General features: G+C 37.7%; 1 protein-coding gene across 5 annotated transcripts in view; it reads right to left on the reverse strand.

Moving 5' to 3' along the window:
* LOC105212312 (uncharacterized) overlaps positions 1–23,466 on the reverse strand; it is a 76,362-nt gene extending 52,896 nt beyond the window's left edge. Inside the window, exons 1-2 of one of the 5 annotated variants that reach the window (XM_054228240.1) lie at positions 13,583–14,826; positions 10,911–11,868 (exon numbers count right to left, since the gene is read on the reverse strand). In XM_054228240.1, coding sequence (XP_054084215.1) covers positions 10,911–11,028 — 118 coding nt within the window. In that variant the 5' untranslated portion in view covers positions 11,029–11,868; positions 13,583–14,826. Of the gene's footprint in view, positions 1–10,908; positions 13,516–13,582; positions 14,827–23,203 lie in introns of those variants that run through there. The other 4 variants (XM_054228238.1, XM_029040205.2, XM_054228253.1 and 1 more) reach the window with 4 other exon arrangements.
* Between the last annotated feature and the right edge of the window lie 212 nt (positions 23,467–23,678).

The following is a 23,678-nucleotide window of genomic DNA, read 5'->3' on the forward strand; positions in this document are numbered from 1 at the left end:
GTTGGCAACAGCAAACAAAAATAATATTCCAATCTTCGGTAAACAATAAAAAAAATTATCCAATTCTAGAGGCTCTGAAATACACAAAATGTATTTTTTGCAAAAAGCTAATATAAATAAATATTTAGCTCAATATGCATAGCGGCCAAATAATAATATCCATTGAAATATTCCATGCAATTGTATTATATGTACTCGGGTATATACATAAATGTATGTATGTATGTAGCAGTAAGTACACAAAAGAATAATAATGGAAATGGAAAAAATTTCAATAAGCACGAAAACGGTACTAAATTCAATGTGGCTGGCGGCATCGGTGTGGGGAGGTTTCAACTAAGAGTAGCATTTAGTGCTTGTGTGGTACAGGGTGAGACTAAAATAATTTGTGTAAGATAGCCATTGCTGAGATTTTTATATTTTTATAGATTCTTAGAGTATTCAGAAAATATATTTTTAGAAAACAAATATTTAAAAATTAAAAATATATAGGTCACGCAACACTTGCAATTCACTTCAATCGTATCAACACACCCTGTATAATGCAAAGCAGAACAATATAAATATTTTCTTGACTTTCATATATTTACAATATCTATAATGTTCAATACACTCACGCACACACAGCGGGCATTTCACGTACACATTTTAGCTCACAAGTCATTGCTTCATTTATTACTCATTTTCTTTGATTTTTTTAAAGTTCGTTGAATCGTTTTATTTCATTGAAAATTGAATATTCCTAATTAAATGTACACTTGAAAGATTTTTAAATAACCGAACAATTGCCCGTTCATACTCGAACGCATATCAAAGGCGCTACTTTATTGTTTTATAAATGCGAACATAAATGTTTGTTTGTGTTTTTGTGGCAATAAAAAGCAAGAAATAAGACAATTATTATACAGCTTTTCGTTCTTTTACTATGGCAACGTCGAATTACAACAGTTGGCCACCCACTAATGCAATTTTCGATTATAAAATACATTATGTGTATTTAACTGTATTTAACAGTATATTGTGGTCAATTGGTTGAGACTTATTTGAATTATTCTAGTGCAGCCACATGCTGTTGTGTCTTTTAATAATGTTATTTCGTACGAAAAGAACTTATAACAAGTAAGAAGGGGCTAAGTTCGGGTGTAACCGAACATTTTATACTCTCGCAATTTATTTATTTAACTTTATTTATATTATATAATACACAATTTGACCCACATATTCGTCATATATATTGTATAAAGTCTATTGAAAGTTGGAAACCCTAATATTAGGTTAGATGCACCGAGGTCCTTGTGTTCGATATATGGGGCCTTAAAAACCTATGGTCCAATTTCGGCGATTTTTAGAATGGGGCTGACACACTATAAACATAGTATTTGTGCAAAGTTCTGCGCCGATATCTTCACTAGTGCTTACTTTATATATTGTAAAGTAAACGATTCAGATCGTCTTCAAAGTTCTAGTATATAGGAAGTAGGCGTGGTTGTGAAGCGATTTGGCCTATTTTCACAACATATCATTCGGATGCAAGGAAGCTATTACAAACCAAGTTTCATTGAAATCGGTCGAGTAGTTCCTGAGATATGGGTTTTGACCCATAAGTGGGCGACGCCACACCCATTTTCCATTTTGTAAAAAAATTTGAGTCCCGCTTCTTTTAGTAATTTTCAACCTAACCTTTGTATGGGAGGTGGGCGTGGTTATTATCCGATTTCTTTCATTTTTTGACTGTATTAAGAAGTGGCTAAAAAAACGACTGCAGAAAGTTTGGTTTATATAGGTCTATTGGTTTCCGAGATATGTACAAAAAATCTATTTGGGGACGGGGCAACGCCCACCTCCCCAAAAAAATTACATCCAAATATACCCCTTCATAGTGCGATCTTCATACCAAATTTAATTTCCATAGCTTTATTTCTGGCTTAATTATGGCACTTTATGTGTTCTCGGTTTTCGCCATTTTGTGGGCGTGACAGTGGTCCGATTTTGCTCATTTTCGAAAGCAACCTTCCTATGGTGCCAAGAAATAAGTGTGCCAAGTTTCATCAAGATATCTTAATTTTTACTCAAGTTACAGCTTGCACAGACGGACGGACGGACAGACAGACTTTCGGATAGACAGACTTTCGGATTTGAACTCCACTCTTCACTTTGGTATATGTAACCCTATATCTAAATCGTTTAGTTTTGGGTGTTACAAACAACCGTTATGTGAACAAAACTATAATACTCTCTAGCAACTTTGTTGCGAGAGTATAAAAATAAGATTTCATGTTTGTGCCATTAAGATAATTATGTTGGTTTTAGCGAGATATGGGGGTGTTACAGGTGATTTGATGCAAATGAAATATAATTGTATCTATTATACATATAAAAGTAAAAAAATTTTCAATGCTGTGGGAGACGGCTTTAGAGAGTGTGTGAAATGGCTTATGTGACGTAGTGATGAAATGATCATATGCTGCACAAAAGCACATGCCATCGATAAAGTGGGGCGAATTTAACGCATTTGATTTGTGTTGGCTAATGGCACTCCAAATGGTCAAATGGTTTATTTCTAAAAGATGTATGTTAAAATATGCATGTACAAATAATTCAATACTTACCGCAGTATGTCCTTCCACTTTCCTGGCTGATCGATGACAAAGCTCAAAAATGATGTGCATTGGCATATATGCACAAAGGCATTTACATTTACCGTATAGATCAGCACAGCTTGGAAAATGGAACAGCACACTGCAGTTTACAAACAACAAGTACATAAGCTCATGTAACTAATTGGAGTCCGCGGCTACCTGCTTATGCGAAAAAAAGGGAAATGACAAATATACAAATCGCACAAACAAGCAAGCGGGAACTTCACAGTTGGCATAATGTACATAATATGAAGCTCACGACTGTTTAAAGATAAATGAGAATGAAACATTCAACTGTAAAATAAACATAGAAATTAAATCTTAACATGTGTATATATGTATTCGGGCAAGAGTTGCCAACATCCCCACCCCCGTGAATCAACCCGATTCACCACCATCAATGTCCAGAACGGCTAGTTTTGAGACTGCTCGTCGCTTAAGTCCTCCGGAAGTTCGTATGTCTGCTCTTCGCACCTCGCCATCAATCCCAGGGTATACTTTCTCCACTCTACCGCGGCACCATTCTCGCCGTGGAACGTTAGGATCGCATATGAACACCAAGTCTCCTTCTTTCAATGGCTTCGTGCGTTGACACCATTTTACACGGCGGGTCAATGTAGGAAGATATTCAGTAATCCACCTCTTCCAAAAATGATCCCTCAATTGTCGAGCGATACGCCACTGCTTACGTAGCAAACAAGTTTTTTCCAAGTCGACATCTGCTATAGGGGTCTGCGCTGTATTTGCTGCTCCCAGGATGAAATCGTTAGGAGTTAACGGCTGTTCCTGGTCGACGGTGATAGGCAGATGCGTCAGTGGACGAGAGTTAACAACGTTCTCAGCTTCAATCAGGAAGCTAATCAGTGAATTAAACACCCACTGGATGTTTTTCTGTGATAATTCACTTTGTAAGCGATGACAATTGAACACTTCAGTGAATCGCTTGGCTTCTCGGTCGGCGCCAACGAAATTCTTTCCATTGTCTGACCTAATTCTTATGGGCACACCTCGCCGATTCACAAAGTTTCGTATGGCAATAATGCAGGAGTCTGTACTCAAATCGTGAGCCAGCTCAAGATGCACAGCTCTCACTGTAAGACACGTAAATAGTGCAACCCATCTCTTCTCAGTACTTCTCCGAACAGTGATAGTTACTGGTCCAAAGTAATCGAGTCCAGTGTAGCTAAACGGGCGCACGTGAGGAGTGAGTCTGTCTGACGGAAGCGGCCCCATCCATGGCGCTGACGGAGTAGCTTTATTCAAGCGGCACACAGCGCAATTGGCAATGACGTTGCGCAACAAACTCCTCAGTCGTGGCACCCAATAACTGCGGCGGATGTCACCAATAGTAGCCTCTATGTTCTGGTGCCACATGGCGCTATGGTGATGTAACACCAATAGCTTCGTAAATTGATGATCAGGCGGTAGAATAATAGGACGTCGTGTGCTGATTGGAAGCCAGCTGGCAGCGTCGATGCGTCCATGTACTCGGAGAACGCCTTCCTCATCTTTGTACGGTGAAAGTTGCAGCAGCTTGCTGTCATGGGCGATGTCATGACCATTTTCGATGGACTGGAACTCTGTTGCATATACTTCACGTTGTACTATCCGGCATAAAAGGCGTTTGGCGTTCTCTACTTCTTTGGCGGTTAAACCATAACATCGATCTGGCTGCACACGACGACGGCAATTATCGACAAAGCGTAAGACCCAGGCAACGGCTCTTACCAATCTTCGAAAAGAAGAAAATCTATTAAAATCTAGAAAGTTATGACTCACGATAACTAAGGTAAATTTAGAGCGAAGTTCTTCATCAGGTTCATCATTTCCGGTAACTATAACGTCTTCAGAGAGCCATCCTTGCTCATCCTGCTGTAGGAATGGGGGTCCCCGTGACCAACGCGCTGCTGGATTAAAATCGGTGCGATCATTTGCTCGCGTGGCTTCATCGGCTACATTGTGCTTAGTGGGTAACCATCTCCAATTTGATATGCTTGTAGCGGCCAATATCTCTGCTATTCTGTGCTGTACGAAAGGCTTATAACGTCGATGTTCACATTGAATCCATTTGATCACCGTTTTTGAATCACTCCATAGGATATAGTCTTTGATCTTGAGAGAATGTTCTTTGCGAATACACTGCATAAGACGAGTGCCCAAGACCGCTGCCTGAAGTTCAAGGCGTGGCACGGTGAGGGGTTTCATTGGCGCACACTTCGTCTTGGCACAAACGAAGGCAACATCAATTTTACCAGATGAAGATTGAGATCGAAGATAAGCAACGGCGGCGAAGGCATTTTCACTGGCATCAACAAATACATGGAGCTGAAGTATTTGAGGTGCACCATTTCTAAAATAGAAACGAGGTATGGCATATTTGACAACCTCTGGTAATTGTTTGCGCCACTTCACCCATGCGACATTAATATCGTTTGGCAATGGATCGTTCCAATGTATATCGTGTTTCCACAGCTCACGCATAAGTAGTTTGGCTCCAATGACGAAATTGCTCAGGAATCCTAGAGGGTCAAATATAGACATCACGATGCTTAGAAGTTCTCTTTTAGTAGGGCGTCTCTCTCCATTTATCACTGCTTCATCAACGTTATGGAATTTCAATTTGAAGCCAAAACAGTCTGACGATGACTGCCAAAATAAGCCAAGCACCCTCTCACCAACGAAACTTTCTTTCTTGCCAATCGAACGTGTGACATCAGTACCATCGAGTGCGGCTACTACCTTTTGTGAATTGGATGTAAAATTGCGAAGCTCAAACCCAGCATTCATATGAATAGCTCGAACTTGTTTTGATACAGAAATGGCTTCCTCTTCCGAGCTAAAGCTATCCACGAAGTCATCGACATAATGGTGGTCTAATATTGCTTTGACCGCGCGGGAATTAGTTCCGTGTTCATCTTGATGCTCGAGCGCATTAACTTTTTTTACATAATTTGCAGCACACGGTGAACAGGCTGCACCAAACGTCATCACACACATTTCGTAAACATCTAGAGGTTGAGTAGCATCACCACCACGCCAGAGGAACCGCTGTGCGCATCTATCGTCTTCTCGTATAAGCACTTGGTGGAACATCTCCTTTATGTCTCCACACACAGCAACAGCACCCTCGCAAAAATGAAATAATATCGATGGCAATGGGCGATATTCTTGTGGACCCTTCAAAAGCTGTGAATTCAGGGAAGTTCCACTTACCTCAGCAGCGGCGTCAAATACCATACGTAGCTTTCCAGGTTTATTGGGATTAGCAACGGCAAAGTGCGGCAAATACCAAGTAGTAGGCGTATGCACAGCGGCTTCTGCTGGCGGTAGTTTTCGTGCATACTTCTTTGCGACGTAAGAGTCCATGATGCTCTTGTATTCGGCGGCAAAATTCACATCACGACTCATTTTTCGCTCTACACTGACTAATCTTTTTAGGGCCATATTATAGCTGTCAGGTAACTTAACGTTGTTACTTCTCCATATGAGACCCGTTTCAAAACGTCCATCTACGCGGCATGTGGTAGACTTCAGAACATCTCTGGCGCGGATGTCCTCTTCACTCTCTAACAGGGGTGCAGCTCTTACACCGAAACTCTCAGTGTCGAAAAATTCGGCTACCATATTGTGGAGTGTCTGATCAGCTTGGCGGTTCACATGTAAACATGAAATAGGAGATGGTAGCGTAGTTGATGTTGGGCCAAACACCACCCAACCCAACTCCGTATTGGCAATGAATGGACCATGCTCCTTTACCTTCATAGTTGTTAATGGTAATCCCAAATGGCAGTGATCAAGACCATTCAACAGCTTGGGCCTGACCTGGGCGTAAGGCTGTACCGGAAGTTGGCTTATGTGTCCACACTCGTGACCCAAATCGTTTCTGTTTAAGCTCTGTACTGGAAGTTGTAGGTTCGACACAACATACACGTTGCGTAGTTTATGTTGTTTCTGCATACCGGCACCACTAATAAATAAGTCCACTACAAACGTTGACTCCTGCGCTACATGTCCTCCAAACCACTGAACATTTAAAGACTGCTCACTTCCGCGCATTCCTAAGTCTCGAACAAGAGCACTATCGATCATTGTGATGGATGAACCTTCATCGAGAAGTGCATATGTCTCAACACGCCTTTGATTTCCGTATAGGGTAACCGGCAGAATACGAAACAGAAGCTTATTATCGGTAGAACTGCAACTTAAAACTGCTGATCTTGCTTCTAGTGATGACTGCTGACTGTTGAGTGAACGATGTGGTGATGTAGTCTTACGATTGGCATATGTTTTTACATTAGGCGGACTTAACTGCCTTGACGAACTGTTAATATTCTCTACAACTTCATGTAAGAGCTTATGATGCACTCTCCTGCAACCCTCAACTGAACATAACATGCGTCGGTTGCAATTGCGTGTACAATGGCCTAAATTGAGGCAAGCGAAACACAATCGAAGTCGTTTCGCCTCTGTCCATCTTCTTGGCACCGAATATTCTAAAAAAACGCGCACACTCTGCTGCCTTGTGTTGCTCCTGACAAATTGGACACCTTGTAGATCGTTGAGGCTGAACTGTATGCAATACCATGCGCGCCTTCGAATCCCTGTATGGATCATCACAAACTGTACAAATTATATTAGCTAATTTCGAGAGCCAATCACTAAAATGTTTTACTGTTGCATGTGGCTGCAGAAGCGCTGCGAAGCTAGCCCATTCGACACGTTTGCTCAATGGTAATTTCGAGACAAGTTCGTCGAGTAACGTAGGATTTGACAAATGTAAGTCACCACCATGAGCAGATTGTAAAAAGACACAAATGTTACATACCTTCGTTGCAAACGGTATAATTTTGATCATGGCATTTTCCGATATAGGTGCGATTTCCTTTATCTGACACAACTGGCTGCGGATTAACTGCTCAGGGCGCCCAAACCGAAACTTTAATAATTCAATTATATTACCGACATTGTTCGGATGGATTAGCAGTGACTTGACTGCTTCACGCGCGTATCCTTTTAGGCTCTTTAATAATCGTTGGTTGTTCTCATAATTGCTGTACCCATAAATTGCACTTGACTCTATAAAAGCTGTATAAAATATTGGCCAATCCTCCGGCTTTCCACAAAAATCTGGCAAATCCTGCAATTTCCTGGGCAAACTCGATGACTGAGTAGACGTAGCACTTGTATTGGCGAATGTAGGAACAGTCGTTGAATTAGAGTGAATCGAAGGAGTATCGATCCCTAAATTTGTAGAACTGTACATGTGGTTTGCAGCAGCGGTACTTGCAGCAAATAGCGGCGGCGTGTAACGGATGTCGGTAGGCTGTGACAATGGTACTGTACAGTTAGCTATAGAGGGCGACTGCGATTCTGGCAATTGAACCGTTGGCAATTGTGTTCTCGATTGAACCTCGGCGGCAACATTATTGTTTGATGTACCCACGTTGAGCGTTTCAGCACGTGATTGTGGCTGGGAGGCCGACAAACTAATCTCTAGCATGGCGATACGTTTTTGTAGAGCGGCGATCACGTTATCCTGGCGTGCAATGGCAGCAGCTGATGATGCTCGAGTGGTGGCTCCTGTGGCTGTAGGACCGGCTGGTAAATCACTGGCTGTATTGACGGTGGCTGATGCATTGCTACCCTGGCTGGGTTTTGATGCTGATGACGTAGAAGCACCACTGTCCATGACTGGCGAATTAACAGAAGTTTGGCGGCGAGGCGACTTACCCATCGAATAATACGGCACAAATGGATTCCGAAATAAAGAAATCACAAACCAAACTTGCAAATAGTTGGAATGCGAAATAAAGACTTGTCATCGATAAAGTGGGGCGAATTTAACGCATTTGATTTGTGTTGGCTAATGGCACTCCAAATGGTCAAATGGTTTATTTCTAAAAGATGTATGTTAAAATATGCATGTACAAATAATTCAATACTTACCGCAGTATGTCCTTCCACTTTCCTGGCTGATCGATGACAAAGCTCAAAAATGATGTGCACTGGCATATATGCACAAAGGCATTTACATTTACCGTATAGATCAGCACAGCTTGGAAAATGGAACAGCACACTGCAGTTTACAAACAACAAGTACATAAGCTCATGTAACTAATTGGAGTCCGCGCTTACCTGCTTATGCGAAAGAAAGGGAAATGACAAATATACAAATCGCACAAACAAGCAAGCGGGAACTTCACAGTTGGCATAATGTACATAATATGAAGCTCACGACTATTTAAAGATAAATGAGAATGAAACATTCAACTGTAAAATAAACATAGAAATTAAATCTTAACATGTGTATATATGTATTCGGGCAAGAGTTGCCAACAGCACATGATATAGCCTAGTGTCATTTTAGTTAATGAAAGATAATAGTCTTTTTATACAGCCAAATTAATTGATTGATGAATTAAAATTTTGATTGAGAAACCAGTTTTTGCACTTCACACTGCCGGCTATTCGAAAACCGATCAGCTGTTATACATTTTATTTTTTTTTTTGCTTTTGCTGTTCATAAGAAGTTAGTAAGTTTCATCAGCTGATATGTTTAGCAGCGACATCTACCGTAAACAACAACACGCAGAAAAAGAACTTATATATAATACAAATACGGTCTTCGTCGCAGAGTTGAATTTCATTTTCAAGACAATTAAAATTCAATTAAAAAGTAATGTAGATTTTTATTTTATATGGTAAATCGATCGTAATCAGCGTTTTAATTAAGTAGAAGCCGGTTAATTGAGCAATTAGCTGTAAGAGAATATCAGTATATGAGCTAGATCAGGCAAGGTGATATGATTAATGTGATGACAATTTTGATAGATCATTTCATTAGATATATAATTTAATTACAAATGCTACGAATGATATGATAATTATAAGAACACATATTGTCATTATATATAGTTAACCTGAGTACAGGTAATGTGATTATCTGATGTCTTGTGCGCTTCAGACATGTGAAAGACATGATGCGATGAGATTAATAGTAAAATATTTGGCAAGATGATGTAATATGATGGATAAGAATGAAAGTGATGCTCTATAGTGTGGTTTGTTGCTGGAGGTGTGATGTATGAATTGCCTTTTAATGTGTTGGATTTGATATTAATAAGTCATGTTTTAAAATTAATTTGATAAGTTAAGAAGTGTATTAATAGAAACTTGGTAATGTTTTTTCATTTTTAATGTGATGTCAGTGAGATGTGATGTGATGAGATGACGTGATATTTTTAAAGCTATGTGATGTGGAAGTCATGTGATATGTTTCACGAGTTCTGATGGGAAATCGAAGCAATTTTGATAGACAAGTAAATACATAGTGCTTTAAACATTTAACTGATGTGATGTTACGTCATATGCTAATGTGACTTTTTTGTTAGAACTTTAAGATATGAAGAAATTAATGTTCCACTATGATAAATTGCTATAATCAGAAAAATCATAAATATTTCGTGTAATGGCATCATGATGGTTGATGTGATGCGATTTGCGTGCTATGATGTGCTAATGTGATGTGACTCGACTATGTAAAAGTAAAAGTTAACAAGGTAGACTAAAATGTGTCTGTTTAAATCACTGGTATGTTTCGTTTCACCACCTATTAAATACAATATCTCCTATTGAATCTGAAAAATATTGAAATGAACAATTTATTTAATTAATGTTATCTTTTAATTTTATTAATTTATGCCCATTTTTTCCTGTAAAATGTTTTCTATGAATAAATTATTTACACACATATTTGTTAAAAAATCAGCAACTGTCATAAATTTTCAATTTTTTGCCGATTGAACAAAAAGTTAAATACTCGCATGATATCAGTTGACATATTGATGCTAAATAAGGCCGAGCATATTACCGTAAACCGACGCAAAATTACCATGTGATTTCAGATATGTAATCACAAATTTATTTATATAAGCAGATTTTGCATTCTAAACCCAAAAAATACATATACATACATTTATTTAAATTCAATAAAGATCAAATAAACGTGGGTTCGATGCGCTGGCAATTTGCATTGTCATTACATACGTTTGTACGCACATTGTGTGTGCGCATATTTGTATACACATTCGCCTACATATACATGTGGAATAGCATGTAAACAAGTGTTACATATGTAAATAAGTGGAGTGTGCATTGAGAGAGTGTAATTGAAATCGAAAACGAAATCGAAATTGAAACGCGGAACTGACACACAACTGCACACTGTTGTACACCCATAAAATGTCACCGACGACTCGCAACGCAACCTACTTGCTTTCAACGATGTTTTACTTTGATTGTTGTCGCTATTTTCACCGTTACTGCCGCCGCTGACGCGTCCACTAATTAAATTTTCATCCAGCGAAATGCTGCCATCGAGCCAATGCATGACACGTTTTCACCACCAACTGCTGTCGCGCTTGGCGTACGCCCGCCTGTGTCACGGAAGTGTGTCTTCACTATGGCACTATCTGGCGAGTGTTTGCAGCTCTAACGACAGCACTTTATATATGTATATGTGTAACTTAGTTAAACAAACAATTGTGTTGCACTGTCGCCTCGCTGGCGATTAATTGCATAAAAATACTTTAAATTTTATAATATAATGAGAATGAATTTTTTTAATGTCTTTCCTTGTTTTTAAATTTCACGTCGCGTCATCGCATCACTTCAATATCATGTCATCACTCTTATAACTTTTTGGACAATGTATTATTATTACTTTCTCAAATTTTATACATTATTGCAGTAACTTTTTATCATTAATTTTATTTTAACTTTTGTTTTAAATAATCATTTTTATTTTTAATCTTTTTAATTTTTTTTTTTATTTATTATTAAAATTTTTTGCATTAATTTTTTGTTTATATAACAATCAAAACTCACTTATATTTTTAATTATGTTAACAATACTACATTTCTATACTTCTTTTGTAATTAATTGAAATTGTTTATATTATATATTTTTCTATTTTAAACTTTTTATTTTAATTTTTCTTTAATATAATTAGTTATTTTATTTCCCGTTTTTTAATATTTTTGACATTTGTTTTTTTTATTATTATTTTTTTTTTTTAATTTTTATTACGATATTTATTATTTCTACGATATTTTTTTTAATAAGCAATTCAGCTAGTTGATAGTATTTATACAATATATATTTTCGGTATGTTTAAAGCTGTTCTTCAGATTTAAAATAACACTTCTATTGTTTATTTCTCTGGATTTTCTAAAAAAAAATTCAAATTATCATTCAAAGAGAATAAAAAATAAAAAGGGGTTTTCAAAATGGATGCAACAAAAGCTCTTCTAAAATTTCTCATCAGTAAGGTCTGCCATTTCATTATGGAAAGATAAATGATCCAACAACGAGTCGAAATATTAAAAGTTACTACCGAAATTTATGGTTGTCATAATCATAAACGACCAGATCTAGTGGAAAAATTTGAATCCACAGGAACAGTACAAAATGTTCACATAACAGTGAGACAAAGAGGTGCCGGTAGTGTCGAAAATATTGCTGCCGCTAGCGCATCAAATGAGGAAGACCCAAATAAGTCTCTCATACGTCGTTCTCAACCGTTCGGCATCTCTATGACGTTGTTGTGGCGATGAGGCTCATTTCTGGCTGAATAGCTTCGTCAAGCAAAATATGCGTTATTGGTCAGACAGCAATCTCCATGGACTCCATGAGTCACCATTGCATACCGAAAAAATACGGTTGGTGCGAAAGGGGAATCGCTACCGCGCAATGATAACCGAATATTACAATATGTGGTTCCAATAGGACGGCGCCACAAGCCACACAGCGAATGTCACACTCGATTTATTGAAAATCAACGTTATTGAAAACCAACGTGGTGAATGTGTTATCTCACGAAATGGCGCATCAATTGGCAGTCTAGTGTGATAGATAGCCGTTAGACTATTTCCTGTGGAGCTACGTCAAGTCTATGGTCTATGTCAGCAAACCAGCGACGATTGATGAACTTCGTACGAATATCGAACGTGATGTGCTGAACACATAGAAGACGACAAGCGACGAGCGACATCAGTCAAATATTAAAATACACGCGTTCTTATGGGCACCGATTTTTTGACAACAGCACGACTTCGCGACAACCGGCTTGTAGTTGTCGTTGTCGCTAAATTAAAAATGTTTCTAATTTTGGCGACGACAATGGGCAGCTGTAGAGTTGCCACTATTATGTGAAATGTAAAATTATTATAAGTTATAACAAATATGACGTTTTTTTGCCAGCAGAAACGTAAAATAGTTTTGATATAATATTTATAATAACAATCGCTTATTTAAAACAAATAAATCGACCATTTTTACATTTTTTGAACAAATAATTTCACTTTAAACTAAATATGTAAATTTTATTGAAGTGAACGATTTTAGTGCGGCAACAATGAAATTGCTGTTTGATAAGTCGCTGCCGTCTTCAAATGTTCCAGATGTCGCTGGCTTCAAAGCGACATTTGTGATCAGCCGTCGCTACGTCGTATCGTGTCGTCGTCTTTGTGTTCAGTACTTGATTTGCAACAGTATCGGCCGATTTATGCTTGTAAACCGTCGAAAATTGAGTTCAGCCTCTGGACTTTTGCAAGCGTGCCCGTAGTGGTCATGCAAAATAAATCGAGTTCCATACATAATGGCATCGAATGTTCTTTCACAGGAATGAAGAAGAAGATAAACTTTTTTAGCGCTCTTATTGAAAAACCCTTTATAACCTTAATTAAAAAGCAATGTTCTAATGTAATTTTGAATTTTTCTTAAAAAAATTTTAATATTTCTTCAAACAGAAGTAAATAAATCTATGATTTTCTTTATTTACAGCCAGTTCAAAGCACTCAACATAATTAAAATTTATTGTTAATCACTGAACCATTTATTTCGTCCAATAAAAATATTTATGATTTTTTCTAAACACTCTTACTTATCGTTTCCAAAAAAATACACTTTTTATATTTTTATTTGTAAATATGTGCAGGAAACCAAATTTTCTTTTATTTCACTATTTTTTGTTTACATTTTGAATAACTTTTTTGTATTAATTTAAAAAAAGAAAATTAAATTGTTTCAATATTTTTCTTTTTTAAAAATTGTATTATTTTGCCCTTTGAATTCATTTCCACATCTCACTTGATATCACTGCTAATTATTTTGTTAATTTAAAATTGCAGACATTTTATTAACATGAAATTTTTTTGTATGTTCATATTTTTTCATTTTTCACATTTAATTATTATTTTTTTTTTAATAACAGCTCCTCCAATTATTTTGAAACTTTTTCCACAATTAATGTTTTCATGTATTTTTCTTATGAATTTTCTGCCTGATTTTTCACTGAGAGCTCGCTTGTATACACATATGCGCCGCTCCAATTTAATTGCCAAAAATTGGCGATAAAAACCACAAACACACTTGGTTTTAATTGAATTTTCTGTAATAAATATTTGTAATTATTCAACAAAACTTTTTCTTGCACCACTTTAGCACACGCACGATGTCGTACTTATTGCACAATTCTTTGGTAATTCACTAAAAAACTTTCTACACAACACAATTTTCTCAATTAATCAATGCACTTTTCCAGCTTGCATCGCGTGTCACTCGCGTATTTAGAACACCGCTGCCCGGCTGCTAGTTAAGCCGAAATCCGCAATGTGCCGTCACAGTCGCCGTTGTCGATGCTGTTGCTGTTGCTGTCACTATCACTATTGCTGTTGTTATTATTATTTTTTAGTGTTGTTGTTGTAGTCATCGTCACCACATCGTCGCGGGTGATGGCATCATCAAATTCAACATCGATAGCACTGTGAACGCCAGCGCTGTCGCCATCGATTTGGCCGTTGCCACTGATATTGGCAGTCAGTCACTGGTCGCAGGGAGCTTCGTCAACAAACAAACTTGCTGACGCGTGCACTGCTCTCGGCTGTGGTGTTGAATGGCGTTTGTGTCTGGTTGTGGCGCGTAGTGCGCTTGTTACTTCAGCGCCGCATAGCGTTCGCAAAGCGCGTTCAGCGCGCCCCTCTGTGCCGCGTTCAGCACTTTGCCATTGCTAGGCGCGCCGTCTTCTACCGTTTTCTTCTACACACTTTTCTTTCTTTTGGATTCTCTTGTGTGTGTGAGTTTATTTTACTTTTTTTGTTTTGAAAAATTGAAAATTGCGAACGAATTCGTTAATTCGTATCGATTTGTATTGGCAGCGCGCATGGACGGCGGGCGATGGTGGGGCAATAAATAGTGTTGACAGCAGCTATACATAGGCCAACGCCGACCCGTCAACATATTAACGCCACCGCGCTCACGCACACACACTCACTCATATATGAACGAGCGCGCTGTTAAGCGCTCAGCACCGCATGAACTCAATCAGCTGTGTGCTACACTGACAGCCGCTAAAGCCAATGAACGCGTTGGCCCAACTGCGGCCAACACCGCATGACCCCCAACCAGTGCCGCGCGGCATATCTTCTGTGCGCTGGTTGGGCGCTGCTGTAAGTTGTTTACTAAGCAGCATTTGCGAGCTCTTTTGCCACTTGCTGCCATTGTTACTGTTGTTGTTAGTATTCGTTTTAGTATTAGTGTTCGAAAGTTCTTCCACTAGCGCAGACACTGTGTCTAACGGCGTGTGGATAGTTTCAACAAGTACGACAAAATTTATTGCAGATTTTTCATGATAAACAGTTGCGATTTCAGAGCGTTCACTGTGTTTCGTTATTATTTTTAATTGTAAGGCGTGCTGCTATCGAACTCATTACGCATTTGGCATTCTCACTTATGCGTCACTGATCGTCTGTCAACGTTGATCTGCGCTCATCAAGGCCATTATTTATCCAGTTCGATTTTGCTCCCGTATAATACATATATCAAACCCACTTGACTGACATATATCGGCCGTCTGTCTGACGGCCTGCCAGTCTGTCATTCAGCCAGTCAGTCGGTCAGTTGGTCGGAATGCAATATCTGTTGGCATATTTTTCATGTCATTTCATTTTTTTCTCATAGTCGAATCACTCATCTAGGGGCTTTGCTTCCCCTTGTGGCTCTATTCTGTTCTTTATAAGTATGATTTTACATTAGGATAGAACGACTTCAAAAACAAATTTTTTTAAAGAGGTGAAACGATTATCTGAGAATATTCTGCAGAGCAGTTGAGAACAAAGTTGCTAAAATGAATGTATTTGGAGTCTGCGGTCACGTTCTGGTCTCCAACATATATGATTAAAAGCTTACAACAAATAATATTTGAAGACTCTGAAAAATACTATACTTTGAAGGTTATGCAATTAGAAAAATCTAAAAAATTACACGGAAATGAAGTATCTCGAGTAAAATACTTATTTAATGAAAAAATAGCGGACTTTTGCAGATAATCTCCTGATAAGATTTCTACAAAAAAAATTATTTTATTTTATGTTTTAATACAAACCACTTTTCTGCAAAAAAAAATCCAATTTATTATCTAAACGAACCATCCTAATATGTCTACGACCGCATTGTCCACCACATATTGCTACAAATCCATACACCCAGGTATGTATTTCTAATTTTGTTTATTGCACCGGCAAGAGCCAATGATTCGCCACCAACGTTTCGCTGCTACCTTGCCCTTCCCCATTTATGTTTATTCCAATCGCTTTGAGCATCCGTTTGAGTTCATTTCACTTGAATTCGATTGCTTTCAAAACGTTTTCGTTTTCACTTATACTTTTTCTACTTTGCCAATATGTTTATTTTTCGAGAATTCTTCTTTGTTTTGTTTGTCAGCGCATTTTTTGGACGCTACTAATTTTTATTGGTTTTGTTTGCGCAAATCTCGTATACCCTTTAGGTGCTCGGAAAAGGTGAGAAGTAAATATATATTTTTTTAGTTTAATACCCCATTCAATTCTATATTTTTTATTGTGTGAATATTTTAGTTTATTTTGTAGAAATGTGCGAACAGAATTTCGCATAAAAATAGCGAATTTTAAACACTTAATAAACGTGAATAAATAAATACATGTATAGCAATAAAAAGGTGTTAAAAGGTGAAAGATGTGGGTATTAGCCAAACAATTGGCATACCAAACCTTCTGGCACTCAATTAATATTTAATTTAGCTTTGCAATGATTGAACACTTCTTTTGAAATGAAATTTCATAATAAATTTAACTCTAAATCTCTCCAACACCGAGAGTGTTTCATAAACTCAATAGCTTAAACTCGATTTTTTAAATTTTGTTGTATTGAAATGCTTTGCCAGTCAGCACCAACACACATAAAACTGAAAAACAAAACTTAGAGTTTATTAAACTCAAAAACATAAACACGAGTTTACAAGTTTAGTTTAATTATTTTACCTCAGTGTTTTGAGAGATTCTTAAACACTAAAAAATTTCCATAAACTCAAAACATTAAACTCGAGTTTATGAGTTGAACTTAACGATTATGTTCTTCGTGAAGTGATGATCATTTTAAATATAAATACAGTTGAACTGCAGTAACTCGAACTTCTATAACTCGAGATTCTCCATATCTCAAACTGTTGAATTGACAATAGAAGTCAAATTTCATGCAAATTACCTTGCATAACTCGAAGTGTCTTTAAATCGAAGTTTTTTTGTGGATTATGGTGATTCGAGTGAGAGAAGTTCAACTGTAGTCCCATTTCCATTATATTATGAGAGTATGAAAGACCTCAAAATTCTCAAAATAAGCCCCAAAAGTCAAAAAACGAATATATGTAATAAATATACTAAAACACTCCTCCTCCAACATTATACTTTACAAGCATTTACACAGGTTTTAGCCCAAAAAATATATAAAATACTTTCGTATATCTCCAATATCCATTTTTACAATTAGACAACTGTGAAACCATGCTGCAAAAACTTATATTGGTTTTCCTAATTTATAACAATATCATTTACACTGTTATGCAAATAACGACCCAATCAGAACCCCATTCGACACCTCCTAGTATTAATGATTCATACACTCGGTGAAAAATTTTAATGGATGCTTATATTTCCACTGCCAAATTGAATTGCGGCCGCATTAAATAGTCTTAATTAATTTTTAAACGTTTTGCCAAAACAAATTATATAAACAAAAGCATTAAATTAAAATGTTAACTGGCAGTAATATATAAAATATAGCACTTAATGCATTTCGCAAAATGGATTCTGCGCTTACATTTGGGGCATTGCACTGAACTGTTTCGAACAAGTTATGGCTGTTTACCTGTATAAATTTATTCTTAATATTTCCCTATTACTAATTTGAGAGAAAAATAATTTAAACAAGTAAGGAAGGGCTAAGTTCGGGTGTAACCGAACATTTTATACCCTCGCAATTCATTTATTTAGCTTAATTAATGTTATATAATGCACAATTTGACCCACATATTCGTCATATATATTATATAAAGTCCCGTGAAAGTTGGAAACCCTAATATTAGGTTTGAAGCACCGAGGTCCTTGGGGCCTTGAAAACATATGGTCCGCTTTTGGCGATTTTTAGAATGGCGCTGCCACACTATAAACGTAGTATTTGTGCAAAGTTCTGCACCGACATCTTCACTAGTGCTTACTTTATATATTGTAAAGTAAACGATTCAGATTGTCTTCAAAGTTCTGGTATATAGGAAGTAGGCGTGGTTGTGAAGCGATTTGGCCTATTTTCACAACATATCATTGGGATGTAACGAAACTATTACAAACCAAGTTTCATTGAAATCGGTCGAGTAGTTCCTGAGATATGGTTTTTGGACCCGTAAGTGGGCGACGCCACGCCCATTTTCCATTTTGTAAAAAAATCTGATTGTAGCTTCCATCTGCCATTTCTGATGTGAAATTTAGTGTTTCTGACGTTTTTCGTTAGGAATTAACCCACTTTTAGTAATTTGGGCGTGGTTATTATCCGATTTCTGTCATTTTTGGACTGTATAAGGAAATAGCTAAAAAAAAAACGACTGCAGAAAGTTTGGTTTATATAGCTCTATTGGTATAGATAGATATATACAAAAAACCGATTTGGGGGCGGGGCCACGCCCACTTAAAAAAAATTACATCCAAATGTGCCCCTCCCTAATGTGGTCCTGTGTTCCAAATTTTATTTTAATAACTTTATTTATGGCTTAGTTATGACACTGTATAGGTTTTCAGTTTCCGCCATTTTCTGGGCGTGGCAGTGGACCGATTTTGCCCATTTTTGAAAGCAACCTCCTCAGGGTGCCAAGGAACAAGTGTTCCAAGTTTCATTAAGATATCTTTATTTTTACACAAGTTATCGCTTGCACGGACAGACGGACGGACAGACATTATATATATATACTCCCATATCTAACTCTTTTATTTCTTGATGACAAAAACAAACGTTATGTGAACAAAATTATGATACTCTGTGCAACATGTTGCGAGAGTATAAAGATAGTGAACGATCTTCATTTTAATGAGGAATGACTCGAACTAACAACAGGTATAAGTCAAGAAAACTGGTAACAGTAAACAAAATCATAGAATTGATTTCATTAGAATTGTAGGAATATTCTATTTTCAATTATAAAGAAACTGAATTAGATTTTGGCAAACTTTGGAGTCTCGGCTCGAACAAGCAACTGGTATAAATAATATAGACTGGTATAATAATAACGAAAGACGAAATATCTCCTGTCATCAAACAAACAGTCGGCGCATTCGCGTCTTGGCTCCCACGTCACTGTTGACAGTCATAACTTCGAGGTCGTAGATAATTTCGTATACCTGGGAACCAGCATCAACAACACGAACAATGTCAGCCTCGAAATCCAGCGCAGAATAACTCTTGCCAACAGGTGCTACTTTGGACTGAGTAGGCAATTGAACAGTAAAGTCCTCTCTCGACGAACCAAAATCAAGCTCTACAAGTCGCTTATCATTCCCGTCCTGCTTTACTGTGCAGAAGCTTGGACGATGTCAACATCAGATGAGACGACACTAGGAGTTTTCGAGAGGAAAATTTTGCGCAAGATTTATGGTCCTCAGAACATTGGCAACGGCGAATACCGCAGACGATGGAACGATGAGCTGTACGAGTTATACGACGACATTGACATAGTTCAGCGAATAAAAAGACAGCGGCTACGCTGGCTAGGTCATGTTGTCCGAATGGACGAAAACACTCCAGCCCTGAAAGTGTTCGATGCAGTACCCGCCGGAGGAAGCCGAGGAACTGCGAAGGAGAGAGACAGGTGGCGCACTATCGTCGATTCGGCTATAACCGGCTAAACGGTTGCAACGCCAATCACATACATAATAATAACGAGACAGAAATGCTAGTGGTTCTACTGCTTTATTAAGGTTTACACGTACTCCCTTTTATTGACATTAGATGAATAAAATTGTGACATTTTTAACAAGGAAAGAGTGAGCAGAGCTCAATTATAGCAAGCAGTGAAGTGGCGAATCGACGATGGCCACATGTGATATAGGTGCTCTATAAATGGCAGTTCAACTAATTTTAGCTCCTCAGCTACTATGTTAAATCCTTTAAATAAATATGCTATGTATTACTCGCTGCTACCAATGTACAAAGTTAGTATAGTGCATCTCAAAAACTATAATTTTCAAAATATTATTTGTGTATATTTAAGATTATTTAAGAAACATATGTTTATCATTGCATTGCAACTGAAGATTTATTGAATATCTATATTTATTTGTGCAATATTTTGCATTGACAAAATGCAGCGCAGGTAGCCAACGCAGAAAATGTATGAGAAACATTAATATTTCTGCCTTTAACAAAATAAACAAAACAGTACTTTGCTGACTAAGCAATGCTTTTAACCAGCGCAACAGTGTAGTATATTTATTTATTTTTATAACGTTAATTTCTAATGGCAAAAATTACTATGTGGGCTGCAAAACAATAAATTATTATTGTTTCAACAAAACCATTTCAATGTCGTGGGTAGTAATTTTAAACTTTTCCAGTGGACTCTACCTTGGAAATTCATATATTTACGAGTATGTGCTAAATATTTGTTTTTAAGGAAAATCTTAGAAAAATTTCAATATTTGGATAAAAAAATAAATGGGGTGTTGAAAATCAAAGATCTTGTCCATTGAACCAAATCTCAATATACTCGTAAGCATAGTCAATAAAACACTAACGTTTAAAAAGAGACTTAATAATAACTGGCTGCTTCAAATGACCCCTGGTAAAACAAAGGATCTTTTCAGAACAACTAATTAATCAGTATGTTTTAAACGGAGGTACTGGAATTTGAAAAATTCTATCAAATACTGCTCAGCAAAGACGAGAGTGAACAGAGGTGTAAGATCTAAATTGATCGATACTAAATCGAACAACTTTTACATATCTATAAAATATGGACAAAGGACAAAAAATATTTTTGTAACACCTAAAACTAAACGAGTTAGATATTGGGTTATATAGACCAAAGTGATCAAGGTGCCGAGTAGATTTGAAATCCGGATGTCTGTCCGTCCGCCTGCAAGTCATAACTTGAGTACAAATGAAGATACCTTGGTACACATATTCCTTGGCACCATTGGTTGTTAGTGAAAATGGCCGAAATCGGACCACTGCCACGCCCACAAAATGGCGAAAACCGAAAACATAAAAATTGCCATAACTAAGCCATAAATAAAGATATAAATGTAATACTTGGCGCAAGGAAGGGGCATATCAGATTTAAAAACAAATGGAAAATGGACGTGGCGGCGCCCATGGGTTAAAACCATATCTCAAAACTCCTCGACCGATTTTAATGAAATTCGGTATATAACATATCGGTTTACAACCTTGCCTACTTCCCATATAACTTAGTTTTGAATTCCAACTCATTCCTTCACTTTATACTATATATTAGGAAATGAAAATGGCATAATAATACTTTACACAAATATTGTATTTGAGCTGTGACATTACTTGTGGGAGAATTTCCGAAATTGGACTATAACTTTTCTAGATCCCTGATATCGAACATGAAGTGCTCACTGCCTAAGAGTAATTTTTCAACGAAAATATCTGTAATTCCCTTAGATATTGTAATGTTATTCAAAGGCAATCGTTTTATTCTAATAGTGAATCTCTGTACCAAAAATGGTAAAAAGCGGTTAATAACTTCCCCGAGTTCCCATATACCATATATCGGTTAATATGTGAGATATCTTTGCAAAATTAAGTGAGCATATAGTCTTGGATACAATGTACCTGGGTGGTGGAAATGAGTGAAATCGGTCCTCATATACTATTCATCACGATTTGATTTGATTTTTGTCATCCTATTGGGATTTATGCCGAATATCTATATTGAAAGAATTTCTAAAGCTTTAAAGACTGACTCTGACTGAACTGCTATCTGTAATATTTCTATATGTATACCCTTTAGACGATTTACTACTATCTCGGAGATTCTTTAATTAATAGTAATAGTTGGTAGTAGGCGAATCTTTATTAAGTTTTAATACTATATATATTTTTGTCTGACAACACGGTTCGTAGGACACTTGAGTTAGATCTATTAGTTTGGATGATGGCGTACTCCAGGCAGATGGTGACGAAATCTCTTTTTCAAGCGTACATAACAATTTCATTTTATATTTTTTTATATGATACACAAACAGCAACAACAATAGTAGTGACGTTGGCGACTGTATCGAGCTTTATTCATTTTGTTATGAAAACATTTACGATGCAGCCGGTGTTTAGAGAACAAACAGGAAGCCATTGGTATTAAGCGTTTGAAGTGATGCGATGTTCTACAATGCGGGGCGAGGCTGCGCTATGCGATACAAGCCAAACAACCGACAAACGTTGAAAATAACGCTGTGATTCAGCTTATTGGCATTAATGGCTGTTTGTTTTTATAATAAAATGCAAATATTAATAACAGCACACGCACACACACATGTTTAAATATAAACAAATCGATGAATGCATTTCGAAAATATTTCGAATTTGAAAAGCAAATCCAAAATTAGAACTGTAAATCACACGTTTCATTTAGACGGCTACACAGCTTATTTACACAGTGTAATAAAAACACGAGCGCGAACAAATTACCGCCAACAAATTGAAGCGTTTTGAGACAACAACTCACCACACGCGCACACAGTTCGACGACTCGACTAAACACAACGCGCGCACGAATTCAACACAAACACGAACGCGGCACGGCCGTTTGTGCAACAAACATAGCGTACGCGACAGCAAAATACCGTTACACGTCAATTGGACGGACAAAGCATTCACGCGTGTAATTCGCCAGCGATTCAACGAAACCGAAACCAAAATCGAAACTGCAAATTGAAAATGGAAATTCAACTGGAAAACTGAAGGCGGAAAATTGCGAGTCGATAACGTCGACGCGCAACGACAAAGATAGGCGACAAGACAAAGGCGACAAAGCACAAGCACAAAACAAAACAATGCGCCAACACCGCACACTTGGTTTGGCAGCGGAGTCGTGGTGGAGTGGCGTCGGAGCGGCAGCACCAGTGACCGATCCTACTACAAACAAAATAATAACCTAATAAAGCGCCAGCAATTTATAACTTACTGCATATGGCAGACTTAATTGAGAGACAATGTTGGCGCCCTTGCTGACGCTGCCGTTGGCGCTGGCGTACGCGCTGACGCTGACGCAAACGTAAACGTCGCTCACTGGCCGGCCGCAGCGCGTCGAGTATGGCGGCAAAGTGTAGCGTCGACCACCAGAACCACCAGAGCGCACCGAAGTTGCAATCGCCGGTCGCTGATGCAGCGGTGGCGTCGGAGGCGATTGCTTTAGACCGAGACGATGGCGCGCAACGTTCTAGCCGGGCAGCCGGCAACATTTCACTGGCCACTCGAATTGCAACAAAACACTGTGTTGGCTAACAAGCAATGCACTGAACACGCAAGCGTTTCAACAACCAACCGACCGAGCGACCGTCTGACCGACCATTAGCGCAACGCGTGTAAACTGCAACAAAGCGCACTGAAAATGTAGGCGCACAGTACATGCATACATTTGTGTTTATATGTAAATGCAT

Source organism: Zeugodacus cucurbitae, chromosome 2 (assembly GCF_028554725.1).
Source record: "Zeugodacus cucurbitae isolate PBARC_wt_2022May chromosome 2, idZeuCucr1.2, whole genome shotgun sequence".
NCBI lineage: Eukaryota > Metazoa > Arthropoda > Insecta > Diptera > Tephritidae > Zeugodacus > Zeugodacus cucurbitae.